The sequence below is a fragment of the Pholis gunnellus genome (assembly GCF_910591455.1).
Source record: "Pholis gunnellus genome assembly, chromosome: 7".
Taxonomy (NCBI): Eukaryota; Metazoa; Chordata; class Actinopteri; order Perciformes; family Pholidae; genus Pholis; species Pholis gunnellus.
The window spans coordinates 20,857,861-20,884,192 of record NC_136533.1 but is presented as its reverse complement, the minus strand read 5'-3'; the positions used below and the strand labels follow the sequence as shown (position 1 = coordinate 20,884,192).

Genomic DNA, 26,332 nt, shown 5'->3' with positions numbered 1-26,332 from the left:
TTTCTTGTATATGGTCATTCTATTACCTTTTTTGACATATTCTTACTTCCGAACTACCTGTCTGACTTTGCGTCGCTCTTGAAAAGAAAAACAAATAAACCATAAAACAGACTATCAAAACATACACAGACCAGGGGGGCACACTCCTCTGCCCTCCGACACCCTCTAACTGCTGGCGGCACTCTCTGGCACTCTCTGGCACCCTCCGGCACTCTCCGGCACTCTCCGGCACCCTCCGACACCCCTCCGACTGCTGGCGGCACTCCTGTGACAACTATTGTCACTGGCAACTTGTGGCTACTACTGACACCTACACATAAGCAGAGGAAGAGTGAAGATATTTTCAGACATGTATTTTTGGATTGGAGATTTTACGTTTTTATACATATATACTTTTAAATGATAATAAAATGGATGATTTATTTTCATTATTTTAGCCGATTGTTGCAAATGACTATAAAAGTAATAATTTGGAAGGAGTGTATTATCTTTCCTTTTGTTGCAAAACCAGCAAAATCATACTTAAATAAAATGAATAAGAAACAAAAAAGTACAACATGGTTACTCACAGGATGTATACAGAGAACGGGTGGCTCCGGTGACTCAACTAAAATCATAAAACTGATTTATGGCAGCTGACCTGTCGTAACAACAATGGGTGTTCTCTAGAAATGTGGCTCCGCCCACTCAGCTCGGCAGCTGCCGAACAGTGCCGCTCAGGTGCCGAACAGTGCCGCTCAGTGCCGCTCGACTGCCACAGTTGCGGCACCTGACTGACACATTTCCGACACCTGCCACTGGGTGCCAGTGCCGCAAAAAGGATCTCGGCCCTACACATTATTAGTACACCATAGATATCATTGTTGTAGAACATGATTAAGGTGGACTCATGATAAGAATAGAGAGAATTACACACAATTTATTTTTACTGCTTATTATGAATAATACACACATACTGATCCGCCCATACACAGATTCGCACACACATATTCAAACTCCTATTCTATATGATAATCTACACATACATGTATATACACACATATATATATATAGTACATGATACATACGTGCATACACCTACATATATCCTCATAAGTATCTATTAATTCGTATCAGTTAGATACTCTTTGGGCTTGTTTTTATCTACTTATTCTGAAGGAGTTGATATAATTATTTTCGCTATAGATCTCATTGGATGATGCATTCCATTAAGCCTACTGCCAGCAGGCACATTTAAAGAAATATCATCTGATTGATTGGGGTGATGAGGCACTTAAAATTAACCTATACATTTTCCCAACACTTGCGCATTTAACGACGTCTGCGATATTTTGCCATGCTTCTTGTCTAGCCCTCGCAGCGTTAGATTTCGCCATGATTATGGTCTTGAATTCCTCATATGCGTTCATGATCATCTCCTGCTCGTCAACGGAGTAAAAAGAGGCTCTTTCTTTGCGTTTATTTGCCCTTGTACTGTTAGAAAATCATGGTTTCGGTGATCGACGCTTCCCCCTTTTGAAGTAGGACGGACACGCGCAACGATCCTGTTGACTGACATCTGGTTCAAATTAACGAGACTGTTTGAGCGCGGATCAGCCTTTGAGGAACCGAGATAGCCTGATGTCAATCATCGAGTTAATTTAAGCTGGATAATAGGACATTTGATCGACTTAGTTCAACCACGTACGAGGAATAGGGCCCAGGTCTATGGTTTATCTTGAGTAACTGTTGATTACTGGAAAGAGAAGGCAGACAACTCTATGGCCGATATCTCCAAAACAACTCTCACCAAAACAACATAGATTGATAAATAGCATGTTAGAGGAAAATTGTGTGTTTTTGATACGGCAATGTACTGTCCCGTATTTGAACTCGTCTGAGATAGGCACACTAATGCTGTTGTGAGAAACGGGTGCTGAAAATAAAGCACTTCCTCTTGTGTCACAGAGTTGACATTTCTGTATGCGTCAGTGTCTATGTGTGTGTGTGTGTGTGTGTGTGTGTGTGTGTTAGCATTGTGCAGAAAGAGAGGTAGAGACCAATAAAGCATTGCATTGCCCTTTAAGTCCCTGACACTTTGGTGTGATTGCGTGAGGCTGGGGTCAGTTGCCTCGTTTTCCCGAAACATGACCGTCCCAGCCTTTCACAGCTGAACTTTCCGGAAGCAGATGTTTACTCAACGGAATGTTTGCTACTCTGCTTAATGTAACGGTCCGATCTGTCACGAGAAGGCATTTCTACAGGCATTTTTAAGCACAAATGCGTAAAAGAGGCATGGCACTCATAGAAAGAAAGAATTAACTGGTAGGCCTACTGGGGTGTACCAGAGTTGTATAATGTCTTCTGTCAAATTAAAATTATTCAAGTGACTTCAAGTATTCCAGGATGGGCTTGTGCAATTCAAGTCTGAGGTCATGGACATGTAAAGATGCAGGTGTTTACAACGCAGACAGGAATGCTAGGGAGTTGCTTTATGGGAAGTGTAGTTTCTCGCATTTTTGTAGCCTGATCCACCACAATGAGGCCATGTGGACGTGTATCTTGAGCTGAGTCAGTCACTAACAAGCGGCATGTATATGATACATTACTTTTTCAGTGAAAGCGTTAGAGTGTGTGTCAGTGTACGTCACCATTGTAGCACTGTAGTGACTATCCTCACTATTCAATGTCTGTATATGTGTGGACTGGGTGGTTATATTTGTCATCTATGCTATTTGTTGTTCTGTGCTCATTGTGTGTGTGTGTGTGTGTGTGTGTGTGTGTGTGTGTGTGTGTGTGTGTGTGTGTGTGTGTGTGTGTGTTTATTAGTTTTAAAGTTCATTCTTACTGATCACTTGCTGTAGTTTTTAACTTCTTCATTTCGTTATGCTGATTGTAGCTTTTTATATCCATTTTGGAATATTGTACGTACCGTTGTAGGAGTTTTGTTCAGGATTTAGAAGCAAATGAAAGGTGAGGAAGTGTAGTGGTTCAAAAGTCCAGAATTTGATGAGTATATTCTTGACTATTAGCAAGTATTCAGCAAAACATATGGTATGTTTTTTCTTGGGGAAAAAGGCAGGTTCTTTCCCAAATGCTGACTGAAAGGTCATGTTGCAATTGCAATATTTTCCACAATGCAAAGCAGAACCAGCCTTTTTCTGGACCTTCAAATCAACACCCACACCTCAGATTTGTTGAGTGATTCAACTGAATGAATGGGTAAATGAATATATCAAGTCAAACTAAGAGGCCAATGCTAAGCAGTAGCTCAAATTGTATAATTACTTTCGTAAGAGTAGGAGAGGAGAACAGTGTACACACTACACTGTATGAACTATTTCTGAAAATTGTGTGAGTGAGTGAAATGAACCTTTTTCCTATTTTATTTCAATAAACTAATGTTAACATGGAAGAATTACTCAGATCTCTACCTAAGTAGTGAAACTACAGTGTAAGATACTCCATTAGAAGTAAAAGTCCTGCATTCAGAATATCAATCAAGTACAAAAGTGTGTTAATCTGTTCATCACTTTAATGTTGCAGCTGATGAAGTTGGAGCTGATTTAAATTATTTTATATACTGCATTGTGGTTTAATCTATAATACTACATCATCATGTATTAGTTGATCTGCAAAGTAACTTAAAATATTAAATAAATGTAGTGGAATAAATTGTACAATATTAACATCTGAGGTGTAGTGGAGTAGAAGAATCAGACAATTAAAATTAAAATTAAAAAAATTAAAAAAATAAAAAAGTACCTGAATACTTCAGAGAATGTAGTTAGTTAAATTCCACCACTGTTAACATACATACATGTGTTAACTAATAACTATACTTATTACCAATACTAATTACTAACAACTACTAATATTTTCAACATCATAATTCATAATTAGTCCGAAAAGTAAACAATAGAGCTTGTTTCTAAAGCAAAGAAATTCCAGGAGAAGAACCCCCATACTGAGGTCCAGGCTCAGCATCAAATGTGCTGAAATTCTATACATTTATATATTTGTACAAATTTTGTCAGTCTTAATAATTCAAACAACAACTAAAACAAGTTTTCATACTAGCTATAGCTGGATGCCTTTTTTCAAGTTAGAGCAATTGCCCCTCAAAAAATGTTGAACTATCACTCAAACACAGCAAACACTCTCACTCATGCACACACCCGAAGTGATGTCAGAGGTCACAGAGGGGAGATGGGATGGAGTGAGTGAGTGTTTTAGGGTGAGTGTGTGTCAGAGAAGTGGGAGGGACAGTTTAGTGTATAAATACAGGACTGGGATGGACACCAAAAAGAAGAGCGCAAAGACACCCGAGGGGCAACATTTTACTAGACGTGTATAGGAAGAAGCTATGGCAAACATCAGGGGTAAGTGATTATTTATTGTTCTATCTGTCTGTCTGTCTGTCTGTCTATCTATCTATCTATCTATCTAACGTTGGTGCTTTTTGTCTAGATATCTTGCTCCCTCTATCTCCTTGCAGTCCGTATTACAAACTGTATGGGAGATTATTATGTGTGTGAATAATGTGCTGATGCATGACTCGACACTTGGGTGTGATATGACCCATCCTAATTCCTGCAGCAAGTACAAGTCTGGCTAAGACAGGGATCCGACTCGCCAAAGGAGGCAACATTTAAAAGAACATTTAAAAATATATATGTGTTTGCTTTTGGCATACCACCATGCTACAGTACGTTGGTTGAGCTACATTTATCGTTCAAGCGCATTCAGTTTCCCCAGGTGAGTACATTTATTGATTTTACTTTAAAGGAAAATTCAACATTTTGAGAAATGCTTATTCACTCTCTTGCGGAGAGGTAGATTAGAACATGTCTAATGTCTGAACTCGGAGACAGTTAGCTTAGGTTAGCATAACAACTGCAAACAGGGATACAACTACCTTGGCTCTGTCAACGGGTAACAAAATCTAACCTTTAAGCCTCACTAATTAACAGGATCTCATTGGTATCTCCACTAGTTGCCTGGAAATGTCATAATGACGTCAAGACTCCAGGAAGTCACCGAGCTTGGCATGGAAAAAGCTAACAAATTTTGACACAAACCTCTGTTAGATCACAACTTGTCGTTTTGACACATAGGTTTTTGTACGGATTAAACAAACAAAATATGAAATATGACGTGTTTATCAGTGAGCTTGAGAGGTGTTGGTAGGTAGATGTTATTAGGCTTCCTCATTCCTCCCCACATGAGAACACATGTATTGAAGGCCACAACTTAGTCATCAAGTTCAACCACAATGCAACTCTATGTCAACTGAGTGAGGTCAAAACTTAGGTGAAACTCTTCTATCGCTGCCAATATTTTAGTTGGCAACAAGACAGCCGACCACAGACACAGTTCATGGATTGTTAATCTTTTTCTCTTTTAGGATTGATTATGGATGTGAATCTGAGAAGTCGGGAAAACAACTTGGCTCACCGCACCAGGGAGATCGATAGGGAGCGCCTGATTGTCCGCAGGGGTCAACCGTTCTCCATAACTGTGCAGTGCTCTGAGACTCTGCCTCCTAAACACCACCTGGAACTGGTCCTGCACCTTGGTGAGTACAGTCTCACTGAGAAGATACTGGGAGGGGGGGGGGGGGGTCAATCTGAGCTAGTTTCCATTTAAAAAGTAAATGATGAACCCTAGCAAGACAAAAATATGTTCAAAACAAAACAAAAAACGTAATTAGCAAGTAAGTATACATTTTGACTGCAGTCGATTCAACCCTTCTACCTGTCCTCTGGACCGGAGTGTATTATTCTCTTCCAAGCGAGCTCCATCATTCTATAACTTTGAATAACTAGTCACTTTTACCAGATTCACTACCATGTCATTGCTACAGCAGAGTGGTAGGAGCTTATTATTGAATCCCAACACTTAAATCATGTCGAATATGAACATGAAACACGTTTCACACTTTATTGCTTTACCTGTACCATAAATGCTGCTGTAGTGGAAAAATGTCCCCTTGCGGGATGAATAAAGTAACTTTCTATCTAATATTAAACAGCTTTCGTAAGACAACCTGTGTGTTGCTAGATATCCTGCGCCCCATAAAAAAAGAATAGAGAACAAATGTAGTTAAGTTACAGTTAGTTAATAGTTAGTCAGCCCTAGAACCAAACTACAGTGTTCTTCTGTAAAAACAATACAATTCTTGTCCTGAATCCTCCATTTCATTTATGGTGACAAAGTGTATTTCCCTCACTTGTCCTACGCAGACCACTAAAACTAACGTTTTGTGATTCTGGCTCAGATAAACAGCAAGAAGCTGAATCGACGGTACAACACTCCGTTTCGTGAACTATATAAGTGTTTTTTAATGTTTCTTCAGGTAAGAAAGACGAGGTGGTGATCAAAGTTCAGAAGGAGCGTGGGGCCGGAGACAAGTGGTGGTTCAACCAGCAAGGAGCGCAGGATGAAATGCTGCTGACTCTGCACAGTCCACCGGACGCTATCATTGGCCAGTACCGTCTGGCTGTGTTGATGACGTCACCTGATGGACGCATTTTAGAGAAGAACGACAAAATTAAGTTCCACCTGCTCTTCAACCCGTGGTGCAAAGGTAAAACATGCTGTGCACACGCTGTCTGCTATGTGCTTTCTCCAAGATGACTGACTTCACATTCACAGACGACAGCTTTTAAACGTCATCATGCAGCGCCTGACATTTTTCTAATTGAGGTCCTCAAACGCTATGATAATAATGATATAATTCATATTGCAAATTGATGTTGTTATTTCTGCTTTTTGTGTGTGTGTGTGTGTGTGTGTGTGTGTGTGTGTGTGTGTGTGTGTGTGTGTGTGTGTGTTTGTGTACCAGATGACGTGTTGTACCTCCCTGATGAGAGTCTGCTCCAGGAGTATGTTATGAATGAAGATGGAGTCATTTACATGGGGTCCTGGGATAGCATAACGAGTATTTTCTGGAGTTATGGACAGGTAGCTCTCTTTCTCTCACACACACACACACACACACACGCACACACTGTGTGAATGGGTTGAGTACGTCTGTGTCTGTCAGGCCAGTAGTTGGCCTGTGTGAATTGTCACAGCAGTGTGACAGTGGACACTTGGGTGCTTCAGCTGGATCAGGAAATGTGTTTGTTGGACGGAGGAAACTTCTGGACGAGGTGAGAGAATGTAACCAAACCACATAAACAAAGGCTTGTTCCAGACAGGGAGGTGGTTCAAGACACAGATGGGAAACAAATGTGATTTGAAATCTGTTTTAAAAAAGGTTGAGAAGCCTCTCCTGTTCAACAACCAACCTTACTTTTTTTTGCTTATCCCTCGTGTTTTCTGTCCGTCTCACTGTGACTCTCTGTCCCTCAGTTTGAGGACTATGTGATGGACATCTGTTTTGAAGTCTTGGACAACTCCAAGGATGCCCTGAAAAACTCAGAGATGGACATCAAGCTCAGATCTGACCCCGTCTATGTCAGCAGGATAATCACTGCGATGGTGACGATCTCTTTCACTCTCTGCTATAACGACACTGAAGGTTTAACAACAGTAAAAAAAAAGGCATTTTATTGTCTGAGTGGGAACACATATGTTACTTTACTGATCTAACCAATATGCCCTTTTACATTCATTGTTATAAACACCTGGGGAGAGTAGCTCCTTCCCAGAAATACCATCAAACCAGATCAATAGGACCCCAAAGAGGAGTTGTCATGGTACTTACCTCACATGATCCCTCCATACAATCCTATACACATATTGTCAAAAAGATATGTGAAGATATGTCGCATCTATTCAACCCTTTGCTTCATGCAGCGTTTAAGATTTCTCCTCGACATGTTGTCTCCACCCGTCCAGGTGAACTCTAACGGTGACCGGGGTGTGTTGACCGGTCGCTGGTTGGAGCCGTACTCTGGTGGAGTCCCACCGTACAAATGGAACGGCAGCGTGCCGATCCTCCAACAGTGGAGCAAGGCCGGGGTGAGGGCGGTCAAATATGGCCAGTGCTGGGTGTTTGCTGCCGTCGCCTGCACAGGTGAGGCCTCCACAGATTTCATTGCTACATGATTGAACGATCCGCATGAGTGCTACTGGCTGTATAAGGCATGTTTTTAGAGGAATATTTTGGTAATACCACTTATTTGCTTTCTTCACGAGAGTTAGCTAAGAAGACGGATACCACTCTCAGGTTCACAAAGAAATGTATGCATGTTATCTAATTTTAGAAAAAATGTGCACATTGCGCAGGAGCCCCGAGATGCTAGAATTACATGTTTTCTTAAAGTCCAATTTGTGCAGATTTAGCAGCCGCAGAATCCTTTTGTGAATTTGCCCCTCTCTACGGTGATTACGTAGCTGCAGCCAGCAGCTGGCACACATAGCTTAGCATAAAGTGTGGGTCTCCAATATTCTAAAACCTTAGTATCAACAGACAAAAGACAATTTGGTGGGACAAATAAAAAAAGAAAGTAAGGATGGAAAGGAATGTAGGTAGGGACAGAAGAATGAGTTGTCCCAGTCTGATCTGTGTTATGTTCACAGTGCTGCGCTGTCTGGGAATCCCAACACGCCTCATAACCAACTACGCTTCAGCCCATGACGTCGACGGAAACCTCTCCATCGACGTCCTGCTAAATGAAAGACTGGAGAGAATTGATGAAAGAAACAAGGCGGACAGTAGCTGGTAGGACCACACACACACACACACACACACACACACACACTCACACACACTCACACATAGATTCTGAATAACATTTAGCAGAAAACGTTACATCATCTCATGTAATGAATTATATCCTCCATTCCTCTCCTCACAAATTTAGGAACTTCCACTGCTGGGTCGAGTCCTGGATGAGGAGAGGTGATCTTCCCAAAGGAAATGACGGCTGGCAGGTTTTGGACCCGACCCCTCAAGAACTGAGTGATGGTACGTTCCTGTTATTCACCTCTCTCTCCTACTTAACTGTCTATCTGTGGTTTCACAAGACATTTCTCACTGTGTCCACATTGAAAACTAAACAATGTACATCCCACCTGTTCATTGTTGATTTTCATCGCTTTAAACCGTTCCCAGGATTGTCACAGCTAGCTTTCTGTGGGACCATGTTGTGATACTTTAGATCAGAGGCCTGATAATCAAATTGAAATACCATCTTTAAAAAAAAGCATGCAGGAAGTGGCTGAAAGAAAACTGTACTTCTACTCTTTAGGTGAGTTTTGCTGCGGTCCGTGTCCAGTGACGGCCATCAAGGAGGGAAATCTAGGAGTAAAGTACGACGCTCCGTTTGTTTTCGCCGAGGTGAACGCTGACATCGTCCAATGGATCGTCCAACGCGATGGCCGACGACAGAAGGTGATTGTCTTTTGTTTTGATTCACACTCATATGTGCTCAAGTTAAAAAGCGTCTGCACTTTTTAAAGCCAAAGAATTTAAAAAAAGAACAGTGCTGATGATGATTGTTGCTGTTATCGTTACAGATCAAAGTGGACCAGGCGAGTGTGGGGAGGAACATCAGCACCAAAAGTGTTTATGGCAACCAGAGAGAAGATATCACTCTACACTACAAATATCCTGAAGGTTAGTCGGAAAGTCCCACACAGAGGAGTAGATCAGTGATTGCAGAAATGTACATAAGCCATACTGATAAACTATCAGTATGTTATTGACTATAATCACATTCAGTTCAGTATACAGCATTCGCCAACAATGTGTAGGCTCCCCCAGTTTATTCTTCTGACTGTAAGACTTGTGATTCAAGAGAAATCATAAAACTGATCTGAAGCTCCATGCTTTCTGTAACTTCCACCGTTTAACGTGTGAAATATCTGCTCATGCTTAGGATCAGTTGTCATTGACCAACATCTTCTTCACAGGCTCCAAGAAGGAGAGAGAGGTGTACGAGAAGGCGGGACGCCGGGTCACGGAGCCGACCAAAGAGAGCGCAGAACCAGGACAACTGAAGCTGTCAATCAAGCATGCTAAGCCTGTATTTGGGACGGACTTTGATGTGATTGTTGAGGTATGTCGTGCTCCGACTGTAGCTGAATGAAAGGATGGATGACATGATAGAATAAGTAGCCTCAATTACGTCATGTATCTCATGTTCCTCCTTGTACTCTGTTCTGATTTATGGGCATTGTGTGATATAACATCAGAGTGATCACACACAGCGGTCAGTCCATTCATCCAGTCATGAATCCATTCTGTCTGCAGGTGAAGAATGAAGGAGGCAGAGAGGCTCATGGTCAGCTGACCGTGCTGATCACCGCTGTAACTTACAACTCCATCCACCGAGGGGAGTGCAAGAGACAAACAGTCAGTGTGACAGTGCCAGCTTACCAAGGTAGCTCAAAATATACACAAAAGGTCTCTGGTGCGCCATGATATGCAATTTCCCCATTTAATACTTTCTCTTTGTGTGTGTGTGTGTGCGTGTGTGTGTGTGTGTGTGTGTGTGTGTGTGTGTGTGTGTGTGTGTGTGTGTTCAGCCCACAAGGAAGTGCTGCGTCTGCACTATGACGACTACGCCAAGTGTGTCTCTGAACATAATCCGATCAGGGTGAAAGCCCTCTTACAGGCTCCGGGAGAGAGCGAGCCCATCATGACCGTGGCCAACATCCCACTGAGCATGCCTGAACTCCTCGTACAGGTGAATACACACTGAGCACGCCCAGAGGTCATAGTAGGACCATGAAAGCATTTATAAGGTTTAATATGCTTGTGTGATGTGTTTATGAAAGGTAGAGGACTGATTAGAATGAAACTGCGAGTGCACGTCTAAAATAAGATTTACGCATGAGTTTGATGTTTCATATATGAGATTTAACTGCGTGACAAACATCTCACAAATCATTCTTGAAGGATGTTTCAACAGATTTTAGGAACTCAAGAACCTTGCCTGTAATTTCACTGAAGAACCCGGGCTCTAGATTTAGTTACTGATGTTTGATATTTTGTGTTTCTAAATCGGAAACTGTAATTTCCTACACTGTCATTTGTACCCTGATCAAACATCTGTCGTCTGTTTTCCAGGTGCCTGGGAAGGCTGTTCAACAGGAACAAGTAACAGCCTTCATCTCCTTCACCAATCCTCTACCAGTTACTCTGAAGGGTGGCATGTTCACTCTGGAAGGGGCCGGCCTACTGTCGGTCACTGAGATCCCTGTTAAGTGAGTACTGAGTCAGCCACCTTCACTGCAAAGCACGTGCAAAGAATTGGCATCACTGCGTGCATCACACACACTAGAATCAAAGACAGTGGTTATATCTAATCATCCTTTCAAACAAACTGTCAGTTCAAAAACTAGCTTTAGTAGCCGGACTAGCTGTGTTCGATCAGTGGGTCATGTTGTATGATAACTTTCAAAGTGACATAAACTTTTAAGCAGCCACTGCCTCGATTGTCATTCATGCTCCCCTGAGGATGACTCTCAAATATCCTTCATGTAGCGATGGCAACAGATCAAAACTACAATATAAAACTAAAGCACTGCTCTCTCTCTCTCTCTCTCTCTCTCTCTCTCTCTCTCTCTCTCTCTCTCTCTCTCTCTCTCTCTCTCTCTCTCTCTCTCTCTCTCTCTCTCTCTCTCTCTCTCTCTCTCTCTCTCTCTCTCTCTTTCAGTGGTAGTATATTTCCCAGCCAGAAGGTGTCTGTCAGGCTCTCGTTCTCACCCGTGCGGCCGGGGGTCAAGAAGCTCCTTGTGGACTTTGACTCTGACAGACTGAAGGACGTGAAGGGAGTCGCCACTGTGGTTGTCCACAAGAAATACCGCCCTATATGCACTGAATGTTATTGAAAACCTTTGCGCTGACTGGGACACGACTCCGCGGTGGGTTGGTTGATGCTGGAGGCCCCATCATTCATCTGATTTTGCCGGATTCCAACTCTGTGGCACAGATGACGAGCAATAAGAATAACTATATAGAAATAGACATCTTCTCGCTGACGGTCCCATTTAATTATGTAAGTCATCAGTATTAAATTGAGGCAGTTAGAGATGTGTCCTCCATGATGACTGTGACCTTATCCACTTATAAATATACAGTGTTTAAGCCCCTATGTGTCATATTAGGACATGTCTGACTTTGCATTATGCCTGGCACTACATGGAAATGCACAGAGGTGACGCCTCTAGAAATAATGTAAATACAGAATGATTTGCTTTGTGCTTATGTTCCTCCTCTGTACCATTTCGTTTCTTTATTTCTTACTTGACTGAATAGCCAAGTTTCCTTCCATCTTTTTTTTTTTCCTCCTGATCAACTTTACAGCAGATTTTTTGTCCCCGATAATGAAATGACAACCATCATGGTCATCAGTGGTTAAAAACATTGTGCTATATGCTTTGTTTTGCACACTTGTTGAAAAGTGTCTGATTTCACAAAAATGTATGTTTCATGTTGTGTTTCTTAAGTCCCTTATTGCATGTTTTCAATCCTATTTTAATCTAAATATGATTGGAAGAAACCAATAATTTCATATAATTTAATCCTAATATGTTTATGATTTTCATAATAATTCTGTGTTCAAGCTGATATGATACATGCTAGCATGCTTTCAATAAAAATAATCGTTTCACCAGTATTCACTTGATGACATGTTATTACTGTAACACTGATGTCTGAGCGAGGCGAAGGGGATGGGGATGGATCCCCAGGGGATGGGGATGTGAAACTGTACAGAGGAAGTTATTCTACATCAGAGGGACTCATACTGTCAGTCAAAGAGTAGGAGTTTAAAATAGTGTAGGGACATAAGATGTATTAAGTACACTGGTGGTTGAAACAACATTTGTTGCCTTCATCTGCAGAGATTGAATGCATCTATAAGAAAAGTTGTTAAACTTCTGCGAGCTGCATAACAAGTATTTTCTATATAATTAACATTTTAATGTTTCACATGCTGCAAACATCTTATGTTACCAGTTTATTACACAATGATTCCTCACACTCTTTGATTACCCATATGGGATGATAAAAGGCTCATAATGTGTCAAAATGGGTGATGGCCTGTATTTGATACATGAAGAACACATATTCTTCTTGCTTGAAATGCAAACCGGGCCCAGATGTGTCCAATGCTGCTGATTACACTCAATCAGGTCTGCAGTCTTGGAGATGGAAAGCACAGAAGCAGCAGAGGAACCAGACAGAAGGGCCTCAAACTCTGGACTTAACTGGACTTATAATTCAGCAAGTAGACAGCGCCTCACCCTGTAAGTGAGAATTAAGTCCGATTCATGCAAAATGTCGTCTCTCCTTATTACATATTACATTATTACAGTGAGATTACTCATGTTAAAACATGAACATGAACTTCACTGGACAACTCTTCACCTAGTTGCCTGCGCCCGTCAGTTTCCTATTTCAAAACAAGGAGTTTAATACGTTTAATGGTAATTTAGTGAAAGCATTTATTGTACATAGTCGGAGTTTGACGATTAACCTACAACCAAGGACATTGTACCACTACAGCTAAAACACCAGCAGAGAGAGCAACAGAGCCGTGTTTAAAGTTGAGCCGTTGTTGCTATTGAATAACATGACGTTGTCTGCTAGTTAACGGTCTAGCATAAATACATAAACCATCGTAGAATGGAGAGTATGACCATCTATTTATACTGTTGTTGTCACTCACATTGTCTCAGGTCAGGATGGCCGAGCGGTCTAAGGCGCTGCGTTCAGGTCGCAGTCTCCCCTGGAGGCGTGGGTTCGAATCCCACTTCTGACATCAAAGTTTTCTTACATTTATATAAATACCGTGTCAGTTTCTACACCCTTACCATACATTGTGTTTACGACTTGTTTTAGCCATATAGCATAGTTTGCCATACATCTGACCAATGTACATGATAACATTACATATTCAATACAAACTGCATTGTCCATTTTAGTGGAAATTTGTATTTGACTTCTTACAACTCAGCAGAATAGAAAAGACAAATCAATATGTAGGCCTACCTCCATAAAGAAAGAAAAAGAATCAGCTTATAATAGAGATTGAAAATACATAAATAAATACAAGTTGTGATCTATTTATTGTACTAGGCTATAGTCATTTATTCTTGGCTGTTTTTGTGTGTTCGTATTGTGTTCGTATGGTCTGACCCATATGACATAGTGTGTGTTTAGTAAAAGTGATGGAGTGAATGATAGTTGCTATTATACTATTTAACTGTTCTTTATTTTGGACTTTCAATGTTAGAAATGAGATGAAACATTTTTTCCAGTAGCCTAAAAGACTGAGTTTCACTTTGAAACACCAGCACACAAAAGTCTTCCTCACTGTTGTTTTATGCTGGTTCCTTGTAGGAATTTTTCTAATTTGAGTTACACATTTGCAGCATTCTATCAGGTCATATGTGTCAATTATTAAACTGAGTGCAACAGCAGATCACCCATTTGTCTTAACATGATACATGCAGAAGACAAATATGAACATACATCAACACCAAGAGGGTGTCACTGTGTCAATTTCTGTGTTTTTTCCACCTCCTCCTGGTTTTCAAACACTGAGTCACTCTGAGTCAGAGACCTCTGTCAGATATATGGGAGGTGCTAGGAGGAGATAAAGACGGTAAAAGAGGGAGAGACTAAAGCAGGATGATGAAATACTCACTGTGTGTGTGTGTGTGTGTGTGTGTGTGTAAGTGAGAGAGAGAGAGAGAGAGCGAGAGAGCGAGAGAGCGAGATAGAGAGAGAGAGAGAGAGAGAGAGAGAGAGGGCAAGGTGTACAGAGACTCACACACCAGCACCATTAGACACCTGTTAGTGCAGGTGGAGAGAGTAACTGCTGGATATCGGAGGTTTCACTGGAGGGCTCCTCTTTAACTCTCTCGACAGTTTTCTTTTATGACTCTAAGGACATTGTACATTTGTGTTTTATTTCATATTTGTGTTTTGGACATAACTTAACTTTAATCTGAAGGTTCAGTCTTGCTGTTGCCATCAGTGGATGAAGTCAATGGTTACTGAATCCCAACATTCAGGTGTTCTTTTGAGGAGTAAAAAACTGTCGGAGGAGGAAAGTTTTCCTCAGACGTTTATCCTGCGACTGCATCTCATTCTCAAGGAGTTTGTTGTTGGTGCCGCTGTTTCTGAGACACCCGTCTTCAGCTGAGCTGCGTGATCATGGCAGACTTCCCGTCCAAGGTTACCACGGAAACCAGCTCCCCCAACTCCCAGAGCTCTCAGCAGGGGGGCAGCAGCCTCCGAGGGATGGCCGCCAACGTCACCACTATGCTGGACATGTCCTTTATCCGAAGCATCCCGGCCGTCCTCATGATGGCTGAAATAGTATGTAACAGACGCAGAGCTGTTCGGTTTCTACTTGATTCAACTGTGTACAGTGCAAACTTCTATTCTATTCTAATGTATTCATTATGACGGAAGCCATTATTGGACAAATTTCCAGGTTATCAAAGAATAAGGCTGGTGATATTCTATATTTTTCTTAAAGTCAAAAAAGACCAAAACCAATGCTTTAGTCTCCCAGTACTTTCTGACTTCCTTACCCCACTTACCCATCTTTAAAAGAATCAGTTATGTAGTTGAAGTGGGTTTTTTCAGAAAGGCTCATTTATTTCCTCAAAAGTGCATTTTGGGGGCGGGCTAGTTTCTCCGGATTAATACACATTTAGTGCTCTGGAGAGAATTTAAGGCAGCAGGACGGTGTATGTGGGATCAACTCCATATACACTACAGTCCATTTTCTGCTCCCATAAAATGCCAGCAACGATATGTTGGAGAGCCAATGTGTGGATAGGGTTATCCAACCTGTTTTACCTGTCATTACTGAGGATGAGTTAAAGGCAAACCACACAACATGATAAACTGTCCAACATGCAGTCAAACATGACAGCAGCTGCGGATAAAGATATTTGTATAGCTTTTTCTGGTACCACGGGAATTTGAATGTGTGTCAACAAGCTTCAGTTGGTGCACCATAAATATCACTCAGTGGTCAAAGCCTCACACACGGTCATGTCTGCTCAAATTAGCAACTGGCATAGAGCTGAGAGCTGAAAATGAAATTGACTGAGGCATTTCTGAGATAACATTTGATCGTGAGAGTCAGCGGGACTGTTATGTTTGCTCTAATGCAGGGTATGAAGATTGAATGGAGCACAGAGGCTATCAGGAAAACAGTACCGAGCTTCAGCTCAAAGTCATTTCCCCTCTCCGGTGATGTATTTGCACTAAACTCTGTCCACACAGAGGACATGTGACTGGAGATCTTTGTCCCCTGAAGGCGCTGTCCCCTCCTATCACACCCCTCTGACCATCCCTTCATTACACTGAACACATACAGTAGCTTCTCCTTTATTAAGGACCGAGCTACAATGTTCATTCTGTAAATTATGGGATTGTTAAACATGTTGCCTCTCTGTGCTTTATGAGTGGCAAGCTTTTATTGGCTTTTGATGGCATTGTAGTAGTCGGGCCAGTTATCTAGCAGTATCAAAAAGTTGTTTAACTCTGGTTAAGTTTATGAGGTGCGGCAGGTAAACCCTGAGGTGAATTTCAACATTTCTCTACCAAACGACAGCTACAGGAGCCATCGTTTCAGCCCAACTATTGGTGAAAATAAGCAACAACCTTGGCCTATGATGTTTCTGGTAGTGTGAACGGATAAACAGGCTTATTCCAATGTGAATACACCAGTAACACTAAACTAGCTAGACAGTAAATCTTCATGGCCAGATTTGACCCATACAGGATCATCGTCTGTACAGGCATGTTGATCATTTGTATTGTGGCACTTTTAGTCTCAGGGGATTTGTTTTAATCAGGTCATCATTTGAGCTGAAATGTTTCATTTTGCTGACTTGTCAAACTCAATTCGCAAACTAAGTCTTACGCAGAAGGAGTAAGAAGAGAATTTCAAAAAGGTTGGTTAGACTTTTCATACTCAAGCTAACCATGGGCAGGTTTCAGTAAAACCAGATACATATTTAAATGATGATACCATTTCCATAATTACACAATAATAGTAAATTAAACTGTATTCATTTGTATTATGTTACTTAAGTCAAACATATAAGAGAATTTATTTCCGGCTGGCAGCATCAAAACCAGTCACAGCAGTGTGTGTGTGTGTGTGTGTGTGTGTGTGGCAAGGTCATTTTCCATTTTACCCACCCAACAGCAACAGAAAGGGAAGAGAAAAGGAGCAAAAAAAGGGAAGTGGCAGAAAAGTTATTTGAAAATGTTTCGAAACCAAACGTCTCTCTTGTCTACGTCACTGCGCTCATTCATAGTCCAGCTCCTAATGCAATATTGATAAATAATATGACCAATGCATTCAGCGTAATTAAATACATCTGCATAATAAATACATACTGGAACTTGTTGTAGTGTGCATGGTTTGACTTGATGGATGCTTAAACGTCCTCCTTATCACACAATTAGACATTATTTCACCTTTCTCCTGCGACTGATTTGTCCAGAATTACATTCAGTGTTAAAGTAATAAAAAGGTGGGATACATATGTTTAATTTAAGTTTGTTAGTTTCCTGCGCTAGTAATTGTGTGACAGCCCTTAGTGCCCTGGCAGTGTGGCGATATTAATGATGTAATAGATATGCTTTGGATCTTAGTGGGAACATTTTACAGTTTCATTCAGGAAGTTCAGACTATCTGCTGTTGCTCCAGTTCAAAACAGAGCGCTGAGTAAAGGTCAACATCAGAGTGCCCACTGTGTGTGTGGGTGTGTGTGTGTGTGTATCAGGTGTGTAAAAAGTGAAACTCGATCTCTGCATACATAATAGACTGTTCTTTCGTGTCCGTTCTCGTGGGACAGAAGCAGGGAGACACAGAGGCAAAGAGAGGCTCTGGTGGGGTTTCTGTCTGGATGACGTCTCTGTTTTAAAGAGCCATATGTGAAAAATGTTAGGCATGGATTTCAGATATAAATGTACTGTACACTATAAAGACCATGCCCAACGATGCTGGCAGCATCTATCACTCTCTATATATTACATTGACCATGGTTTATAGGATGTTTGGTTTTGTCAAAATAAAATAGTTGCTGGATGGATTCCATGCAGGCATTCATGTTCTCCAGAGGATGAATCCTACTGACGTTGGTGATCCCCTGACTTTTCCTGTGGGGCCACCAGCAGGTTGACATTTGTCTCTAAAACTATTGGATGGATGGCCATGAAATTTGGTGCACACATTCATGTTCCCCTGGGATGAATTGTAATGACTTTTAAATACATTTATATTTAAAACGTTCAGCAGCCAAATTCACAAATTCTAAGCATTTGTAGATAAAAGCCAAATCAACAATCATGGTCAATGGTGAACACATATATTTCATTAATTACCCTTTGTTGCATGAACAGAAACATGAATTTGCAAACAAAAATCAGTTTTGTAACATGTATGATTTAGTTCATTGTTGTGACAGTAACAATGCTTTTTTTAATGCTTTTTTTCAATTTGCGGTTATGGCAGCCAGCTATAGCAGAATAAATCTCTGTCTGTCGTGACAGTACTACTATACCGAAGGCCTCTCCTTTATCTGAAGGCAGCAGGTATCCGTTCCATCTGCACTCTCTTACTGGAGGGATGTTGCGCACTGTGAAGTTTGCGCAAGGCAGATCCGCTGGTTACATTTTGTGCAACCGGCATCAGACCGTTGTAAAATAACTACAGAACCCCTGCGTGCTTATGTGCACATCAAACATGTTGTTTTGAGGAATTATCCTGCACAGTTTCTTCTGAACATCAGCAGGCGTGTTGGATGCCGACACATTGAAAACTTCCCATGGATCTGCGAACTGCTTTCAATGGGTCCGTTTTCAACAGCTCTGTAAAATAATAATTAAAAACAACAGGTTTGATTTGCTCATAAGCATCGGGGGTTCTGTTGTTTTACAACAGTCCGATGCCTTGGTTGCACAAAATGTAACCAGCGGATCTGCCTTGCGTAAACTCATTCCAGTAAGAGACTGCAGATGGCACTCAATGTTAATTGATATGTAAAGATATAGTATAGTGGAGTAATGCAGCCTGAGCAGAGAATGAAGTCGCTCTCCCTCTCTCCGTGTCTTATAAACCGAGCTTCTCTGTTCTTTGTTCTGGTAGAAGGCGAGTCCCTCCCTTCATGTCCCACTAGCTAGCTAATCGACACCGCTCTGCACTGCTCTCATAGAGCGGTTACCGCTGACATCGCATCATCGTGGAAGCGTAACGCCCACACTCAGGTCCTGTTGGGCTGCGAGCACCGTTAGCCGCCATTGTGGCTCAGTCACTTCCATGTTTGCTTGCGATGTCACAAAATATATCCTCGGAGGAGGAGGTACGAACACTTGAAATGCACGTGTGAATATTATCGTAATTGGAAAAAATGCTAACCTGTCCTCTAACAGTTGTGTTTGGATGCAATTGTGTGAGGTAGAGGCTCGAAGTTGTCCCCAACGTGATCTCATTAACACATATTTCATTAATTTGAAAATGACTACTTTTCATTTATTAACAGTTAATGTCTTTTAATGTCAGCACTTCAACTCTCTCTCTCTCTTCTTAGTTGGTCTAGCTTGTTTGCTCTCTCTCACCTGTGTAGTTTCTGGGGCTGCTCCAGTGGGCGTTGATAGCCAGCGCCCCCTACACGTGGGTGCCAGCCTATGGCTGGGTGATGTTTGTGGCCGTCACCCTGTGGATCCTCACCACCGTCCTCTTCTTCATGATCTTGTTCGGCGCCCAGGAAAAACTCACCTTCGTCCCCTGGCCCCTGACGGTAGGATGGGACAAAAGGGAAGGGGGGAGGAAGGGAAGGGAAAGGGAGACAAGTGGAATGATAGGTTTTGAGAGTGGTATTCCAGGGTGTGGAGAAACTAGATCAAATGTAATTTTATTCATCAGTTTCTGACCTTAAAGCCGTCTTTATAACATTAAACAGTGATGGCTGAATAAACAACAATCTATAGTTTGAAAAAAGGCGTTCTATGCTATTATTTGAGAAGAATTTGATACCTAAAAAAATCTATCCTTCAAACCAGTGAGAAGAGCACATCTTTCATGTGAAATCCTCAAAACTAATTTAAAATGATACCACTGACACCACTGAGTCTCCGGGCTGTTGATATTAGTCATATTCAGATGCAGGCTGACCGATAAGGTACACTCTCTCTCTTCTGTCTCCTAAGCAAGACATTAGGGCATTCGGTCATTAAATGCATTGATAAATGGTTCAAAAACAAGACGGATTTACACTGAAGTATCCCTGTCAAGGATCAAGGATCACTTGAGGTTTGATCAAATGAAAAGAGGCTGACGAAATAGAACAGTGAAGTAGGTTATGAAAGGAGAATGCCAAAAGACAATAGAAAGGTGTGGGCCAATAGACAAAAGGGGACACAGGGACAGAAGCTTTCAGATTGTGGCTAATGTTTCTCCTCTTTTGCTAGGTGATGGTGTATCACGCCGCAGCCACGGTCCTCTATCTGACCGCCTTCCTGGCCAACGCAGCATCCGTGCATCCCTACCGCTACTACAGCTATTTCTACGGACATATGGCAGCTGCCGCCGTAAGACGCCTGACACCACTAACACTGACTCGCACACAAAGACCTGGTTGAATATGCAAGAACCAGTCGGACATTATTCTCTGATAATTATGTCTGCAAAGGCAACTCCCTGTGAGAAGAAACAAAAGTTTGGTCACCAGATAAAAATCTAGGCCTGCAGTCCTCAGTGAGCCAAGGTTTGAACGCTCTGCACATTTTCTGCGTCTCCCCCCCCCCCCCTCCCCTATCACTGCCGCCACTGTTTGGCTATAGGTGTGTTGCTGATGGCAGGTTTACTTATCAGGCGGTGAGAGGTAGACACACACCTCCAAGTTAAGATGTGAAAGAGGCAGAATAAGACGCAAGGCGAGGCTTTCATATTGCTCACATGGCTGCAGCCTGTCGCCTGATTAGACGTGTTTTTAAGGCCAGTCCAGTTACCTTTGTACCAGAGCTGCCACTAGCTCCTCCCCTCTGCCGAGTCAATGAACAACCCAAAAGAATTTGGAAGCAGGGTATCATATGGGAAGAGAATGTGTGTGTGTGTGTGTGTGTGTGTGTGTGTGTGTGTGTGTGTGTGTGTGTGTGTGTGTGTGTGTGTGTGTGTGTGTGTGTGAGTGTGTATGTGTGTGTGTCTGTGTGTGTGTGTGTGTGTGTGTGTGTGTGTGTTTGTGTGTTTGTGTGTATGATCACCAGTGTCAGGAAAAGCTTGCTGGATATGCTGCTTCATAGTCTTTTCCACAGGATAAAGTCCATGCTGGTTTACAGTCACGGTAGCATTTAGCACACATGACTTCACACACACCCACACACTCTTATCAGCTCCATTTTATTGCCACTGAGGCACACCGGTCCAGATAAATTAGCATTTAGCAGGTATATTGGTCAATTAAGACATTGTTAAAGTGATTGAATCACAAGTACCCGGGATCTTTATAGATGTGAGTATATAAAGGTGTAAATCTTTGAATTATTTAGACTGTTGAAGGTTTGAGACTTTTGCCCTGCTTCCTGAAGTCATGTAAAAAGGTATAATTGTATCTCTTCTCCCCCTTTCACTTCCTCTGAATGTCTCCCTCCCTGTTTCTCTGGCTCTTTGTCCGTCTGTTCAGTTCTTTGGTGCTGTGGTGACCGTGGCGTACGGTGCCAGTGCTTTCTTCTCCTATCTGAGCTGGAAGGGAGATGGAGGCAACGCTGCCACCAACACAGTGCCGACCTAGGACTCAAACATGGGATGCTGATCTCCTCGTGTTTTCTTTCCCTCAAGATGCTGTAGTTATTCTGGATAGTCTACTTGATACGTATTACTGCTGACTCTGGTAACCCAAATCCTGACCTCTTCTCAACCCCAGTATTAACAATAAGATGAAACCTTAGATATCCTCTATTATATTAGCTTTTTGTCCAACTCATTACTTTTGCCGTCACACTATGAAAAGGAAGTGTAAAATGTACTGTATTACTACAACACAATGTTGAGGCAGTGAATTTAGAAAACAAATCTCACCTTCTTAGACAGATTAGTATCACTCTCAGGTCTGTACGATAAATATGAAGCTTCAGCAGCCGGTTAGCTTAGCATAGCATGCAGACTGAACACAAGGGGAAACGGCTAGCTTGTTTCTGTCCCCCCTCACCAGCTCCTCCAAAGCTCACTGATTCATTTTTGTTATATTTGAACACAGACAGGCTAGCTGTTGTTTGTGCTAAGCTATGCTAACTGGCTGGTGGCTGTAGCGTCATACTTAACGGGTTGTATCAATCTTCTTTAACTCTTTGCAAGAAAGCGGGTTATCTTCCCAAAATGTTAAACTACCCCTTTAAGGTACAGGTCACCCAACTATGGAGGACTTTACAATTCAAAGGAAATAATAATTTGAACTGCAGAGGAAATGCAGTTTTCTGTTCATATTCTGAATGTCATACTCTGCCATTCTAACAAATATAAGAACATTGTAAAACATGTTTTATACAATGGTCCTTGGTCAGTTATTGATGGAAAGATCAGATAGGCAGTTTAAACTGTTCCATTCCTGGGAATGTGGGCTTTGAGAGGGAGAGATCAAACACCCTGGTCACAAGAACTTGCTCCAAATTTGACTACCTGACCAAACTTTGATTTTAAACATTTCCTCCATGTGTGTGGTACTATGACGTGACTTTTATCAAGGAGACAAATGAAGATCCACAGTTATTGAAGTTGTTTGTTTCGTATTTCTTGTTTACAGAGAGCGGTATGTGTTGCATTGGTTAGGCTGGTTGAGCAGCACTGTAGGTCTACGTCATGACCGTCTCGACTCCACGCGTTTGCTTTCTGTGACGCTCGTATTAAGAAGTTGCTCTAATACCATAACATGGCCGTGCAGAAGGTGTGAAGAATGACTGTTTGCTAAGTATCTCTGTCCTGCAGAAATCCAATTACATTGTCCCTCCTGGATATACAGGCTCACGTTGACGCTTAAGTTCTCCATAGACCAAGCCAAAGCCCTGATAACGAATTGAAAAATGTACGCATGTTATAAAGATGCAGGACATTAATGACTCTTTGCTGTGTAAAAAGGTGTGTAACATTTGTCCTTTTGATTTTCCAGATACAGTGCTCAACTCCTTTTGTATGTGCCTTTATGACATATTATGTGTCTTTTTGTACCAATAATTTGAAGACTTGTGAAATCCAGTGGCTAGTGCTGCAGCTCAAGCCTGCACGTGTTCAAATAAAGCACTAGGTGATGTCAATGTACGGCTTGTACCTGTTTATTTAAAATATATCTTTATTAACAAATGAAACATCAACAGTATTTCAACAGGGACATAAGTGTATGTTTACAATTACAGCTGTCATGTTAAAACGAGTAGAAAATACTGAAAACTATACTGTAGATCTTATTTTCAATTGCAGACACATCACACAATCACTTAATACATTAAAAAATCACTTTCACAGGCACCAAACTCAATTCAAAGAGTTTTCAAACTGACCAAATAATTTAAAACTTCATAAAACAATAATTCAGCAATATTCTTTTCTTGTGAAAAAACACATTCCAGGCAAAGAGAGCAGAGTCAAACATTCAATCATATCAAATTGTTCCCCGTGCTTACAAGATGTGTTGATGCCTTTTACACAAGAACCAGTGGGATGAACTGAAACACACAGATCTAGTACCAGCCCCAGAACACCTTCCATCTTCAACTACAAAGAAGCTCTTGAACACACATGCCATCCCAACACATAAAAACACAGAGGAATGCATATGATTTGGGGGTCATTTGTTCAGACTGTAGATTTATGGGCAATGTATCCAACAGCTCACCATTAGAGCACAAAACTCCCCCAAAAAAGTGACCACAAGCTGACCCTAACTTTCTGAAGGCCCATGAACAAAGTGTTACACAAACATAAAGAGAAGGAGGCAAGTCAAATGTGTGTGAGCTGTGGTTCAGTGAAGCCCGGTGTGTTTGGAGCCAGCAGGGATCAGAGAGGTGATCACCAATTCTTGACTCGGGTCCACACCTCGGCCCTCCTTCTCCTAGAAACATACAGTCATACGGCTGGTATTAAAGCAAAGCATTACAAACGTGAGTCATCGCCACTTGAATGCAGCATGAGCCTTACAGTGTGAAGTAGAGAATATGGCACCGACTTGTCAATGCACCGACTAGAAGATAGAAATGTGGTGAATTAAAATATTCACCACATTTCTATGTTGTTGTCAGTGAAAAAAGGGGGATTCAAGATGTTCTACAGTTTGCAGACAACTCACTGCTCTGTATTCCAGAAACAACTCCTTAAAAGCCATGAAGTCAGTGAACGTCAGCATCAGGTCAAAGATGTCACCCGGCACCTCCTCTTTGTGTTGCCTGCAGGTGGAAGAGAGCAACATCAATGCAATGTACGTTTGTGCCACCTAGTGGCTGGCTGCAAAATAATATTTCTTAGGCGCAACAGGTGCATCAAACAAACTACTGTTTGAGCAGAGCGGTTGCTTTCAATGAAGTGGTTTGGTTGTTGTAGGAGGAGGAAAACAGCCAGAATAAGATGGTCTCAGGGGAGAGTTAAGATGTCACATCTTACATGAGCCACTTTATGAAAGTGTTCATGTTGAAGGCGGGGATCCTCTCCATCAGCTGCTGCTCCAGATGTTTCTCCAGCAGGTCAACCTACACAACAGCCACGAATGTTATCATGAACGAGGTCTTAGTTTACTTGACTACTGCAGACAGTTCAGTAAATCCTAATCTGCGATAGCGCTGTAAATTAGACTATGCCATCGCCATATTCCTTGAAGAAGGGAGTGGGAGTTACATTAGAACGTAGCGAGATGTGAACTCACATATTTATTGAAGATGGGTGTGTAACTGAGCTTGTTCTCGTCGGAGTCCTCAAACTCCAGGTAGTGCTGCTCCATGAAGCTCTCCTGAAGCTGCTGGAACTCCTCCTCTAAAAGCATTGAAAAGCATCGGACATGTAGAACAACACAGATCTTCACCACCAACGGGTGAAACACTTCAGATTTACTCTGCACACTTCTCCGTCATGTACTTTTCACCATGCCAACAGAACAAAAAGATACCAGACTAAGAGAAATGGATGAAGAACTTGAAGAATCTAAATCCTGAGTTCTTTATAAGATAACATTGCCTCATAAAGTCACAGAGGTCTTCATTTTTTTTTAGGAAAATGGCAACTTTTCTCTCATTCAGAAGATCTATCCATTTGTTTTCTAAGCACAGACTGCTGAGATGTGTTTTTACAACATCAGACTATTACTATTACAATCGCCTCTTAATGTCAGGTTACTGAAGAATGTGTGTGTTTCACAAATGGTGAGATTGAAATATTGATTTAGAAAAGATTGACCAGAGCGGTCTCATCACTTATCCTACCCATGATGATGTCCTCGATGCAGCCAATAACGGCATCGAAAGCTGTGTCTGCATCCGAGGAGCTGGAGGGAGGAAAACAAGAGATAAAGATCATAAGGCTTAAAGGTAGACTTTATATTCAGTGTATCACAATATCACAGTTACTGTATGTATTAAGTGTGCTGTCTCTAGCTGTAGACTTGAGATGCCCTCACACTTCTTTTGAGCCTTGGAAGTAAATTCAGTTTTGACCTGGTAAAGTCCCAATAAAAATAAATATAAACTGGCGTCCCATGGCACACACAGCTTGAACATTGAATTATTTGGCCTTTGCATTGCACTTTGTCTCACAAAGTAGGGTTAGAAAACAATAGTTATATCGTGTTAGTTACACAGCTCTGCGTGGAAAATGTTCAAAAGCGGCGTCTCTGTGACTCTGGAAACACACCTGGAAATAGCAAAGATTTCTTCATCCATGTCGAGCATTTCTACGATGTCATCACAGCCTCGGTCTCCTGGAAAGTGAAGGCAGGCTACATGTGAACACGCATGTTTCGGTGACTGTTAGCTACAAAACACCTAACTTTAGCTAACGTTAGCAAATGCAACAATACAACAAACGCGATACTTCGATCAATCACAAAGCTGCCTGTCAGGCCTAGCTAACTGGTTTTGGTCCTTACTGAACGATAACATTAACACAGCTAGTTACCGCTAGCTGGCTAGGTAAGCAAAAGGCTAGTCAACGTTAGCTAAACACATAATAACTATAACGTTAGTTAGCGTTGAATGAATACAAACAGAGTGTGTGAGCTGTATTTTGAACCAAAAGTATTACTTTACAGCCCCTCAAGTTAAATTAACGACAGTTAAAGGATTTGAATGTACTTACTTAGTTTCTGGATGTCCATGTTGATAAATATAATATCGTTAACGCGTGGTAAATAGCGAAGGTAACGTTGTTACCAAGGAAACGGC

The 26,332-nt window shown here is 41.6% G+C and overlaps 3 protein-coding genes across 3 annotated transcripts; 2 read left to right on the top strand and 1 right to left on the bottom strand.

Moving 5' to 3' along the window:
- Positions 1–4,345: 4,345 nt before the first annotated feature.
- Positions 4,346–11,769, top strand: LOC306699052 (protein-glutamine gamma-glutamyltransferase 2-like; the record flags this gene model as incomplete). Its single annotated transcript, XM_079163552.1, has 15 exons — positions 4,346–4,361; positions 5,387–5,557; positions 6,338–6,568; positions 6,827–6,945; positions 7,339–7,467; positions 7,828–8,005; positions 8,512–8,653; positions 8,796–8,899; positions 9,183–9,325; positions 9,451–9,550; positions 9,847–9,992; positions 10,187–10,316; positions 10,462–10,622; positions 11,006–11,142; positions 11,595–11,769. 15 exons carry the CDS (start codon positions 4,346–4,348, stop codon positions 11,767–11,769), a joined length of 2,082 nt encoding a protein of 693 aa, XP_079019678.1.
- A 2,999-nt stretch (positions 11,770–14,768) lies between these two features.
- pllp (plasmolipin) lies at positions 14,769–23,218 on the top strand. Its single transcript, XM_079163356.1, has 4 exons — positions 14,769–15,268; positions 19,546–19,719; positions 20,390–20,509; positions 21,601–23,218. Exons 1-4 carry the CDS (start codon positions 15,104–15,106, stop codon positions 21,706–21,708), a joined length of 567 nt encoding a protein of 188 aa, XP_079019482.1. The 5' UTR covers positions 14,769–15,103; the 3' UTR covers positions 21,709–23,218.
- An 80-nt stretch (positions 23,219–23,298) lies between these two features.
- On the bottom strand, positions 23,299–26,279 carry arl2bp (ADP-ribosylation factor-like 2 binding protein). The gene is made up of 7 exons (XM_079162211.1): positions 26,247–26,279; positions 25,803–25,869; positions 25,376–25,437; positions 24,823–24,929; positions 24,564–24,649; positions 24,253–24,349; positions 23,299–24,018 (listed from the first exon to the last, which is right to left on the bottom strand). The coding sequence occupies exons 1-7, from the start codon at positions 26,263–26,265 to the stop codon at positions 23,929–23,931; spliced, it is 528 nt and encodes a 175-aa protein (XP_079018337.1). The 5' UTR covers positions 26,266–26,279; the 3' UTR covers positions 23,299–23,928.
- Positions 26,280–26,332: the final 53 nt, after the last annotated feature.

Coding starts and splice junctions, on each gene's coding strand:
- pllp (XM_079163356.1), top strand. CDS start 15,104: ATGGCAGACTTCCCGTCCAAGGTTACCACGGAAACCAGCTCCCCCAAC. Junction 15,269..19,545: donor TCCTCATGATGGCTGAAATA/GTATGTAACAGA, acceptor TCACCTGTGTAG/TTTCTGGGGCTGCTCCAGTG. Junction 19,720..20,389: donor TCGTCCCCTGGCCCCTGACG/GTAGGATGGGAC, acceptor CTCTTTTGCTAG/GTGATGGTGTATCACGCCGC.
- arl2bp (XM_079162211.1), bottom strand. Junction 24,930..25,375: donor CATCGAGGACATCATCATGG/GTAGGATAAGTG, acceptor CAATGCTTTTAG/AGGAGGAGTTCCAGCAGCTT. Junction 24,650..24,822: donor CACCCATCTTCAATAAATAT/GTGAGTTCACAT, acceptor GCTGTTGTGTAG/GTTGACCTGCTGGAGAAACA.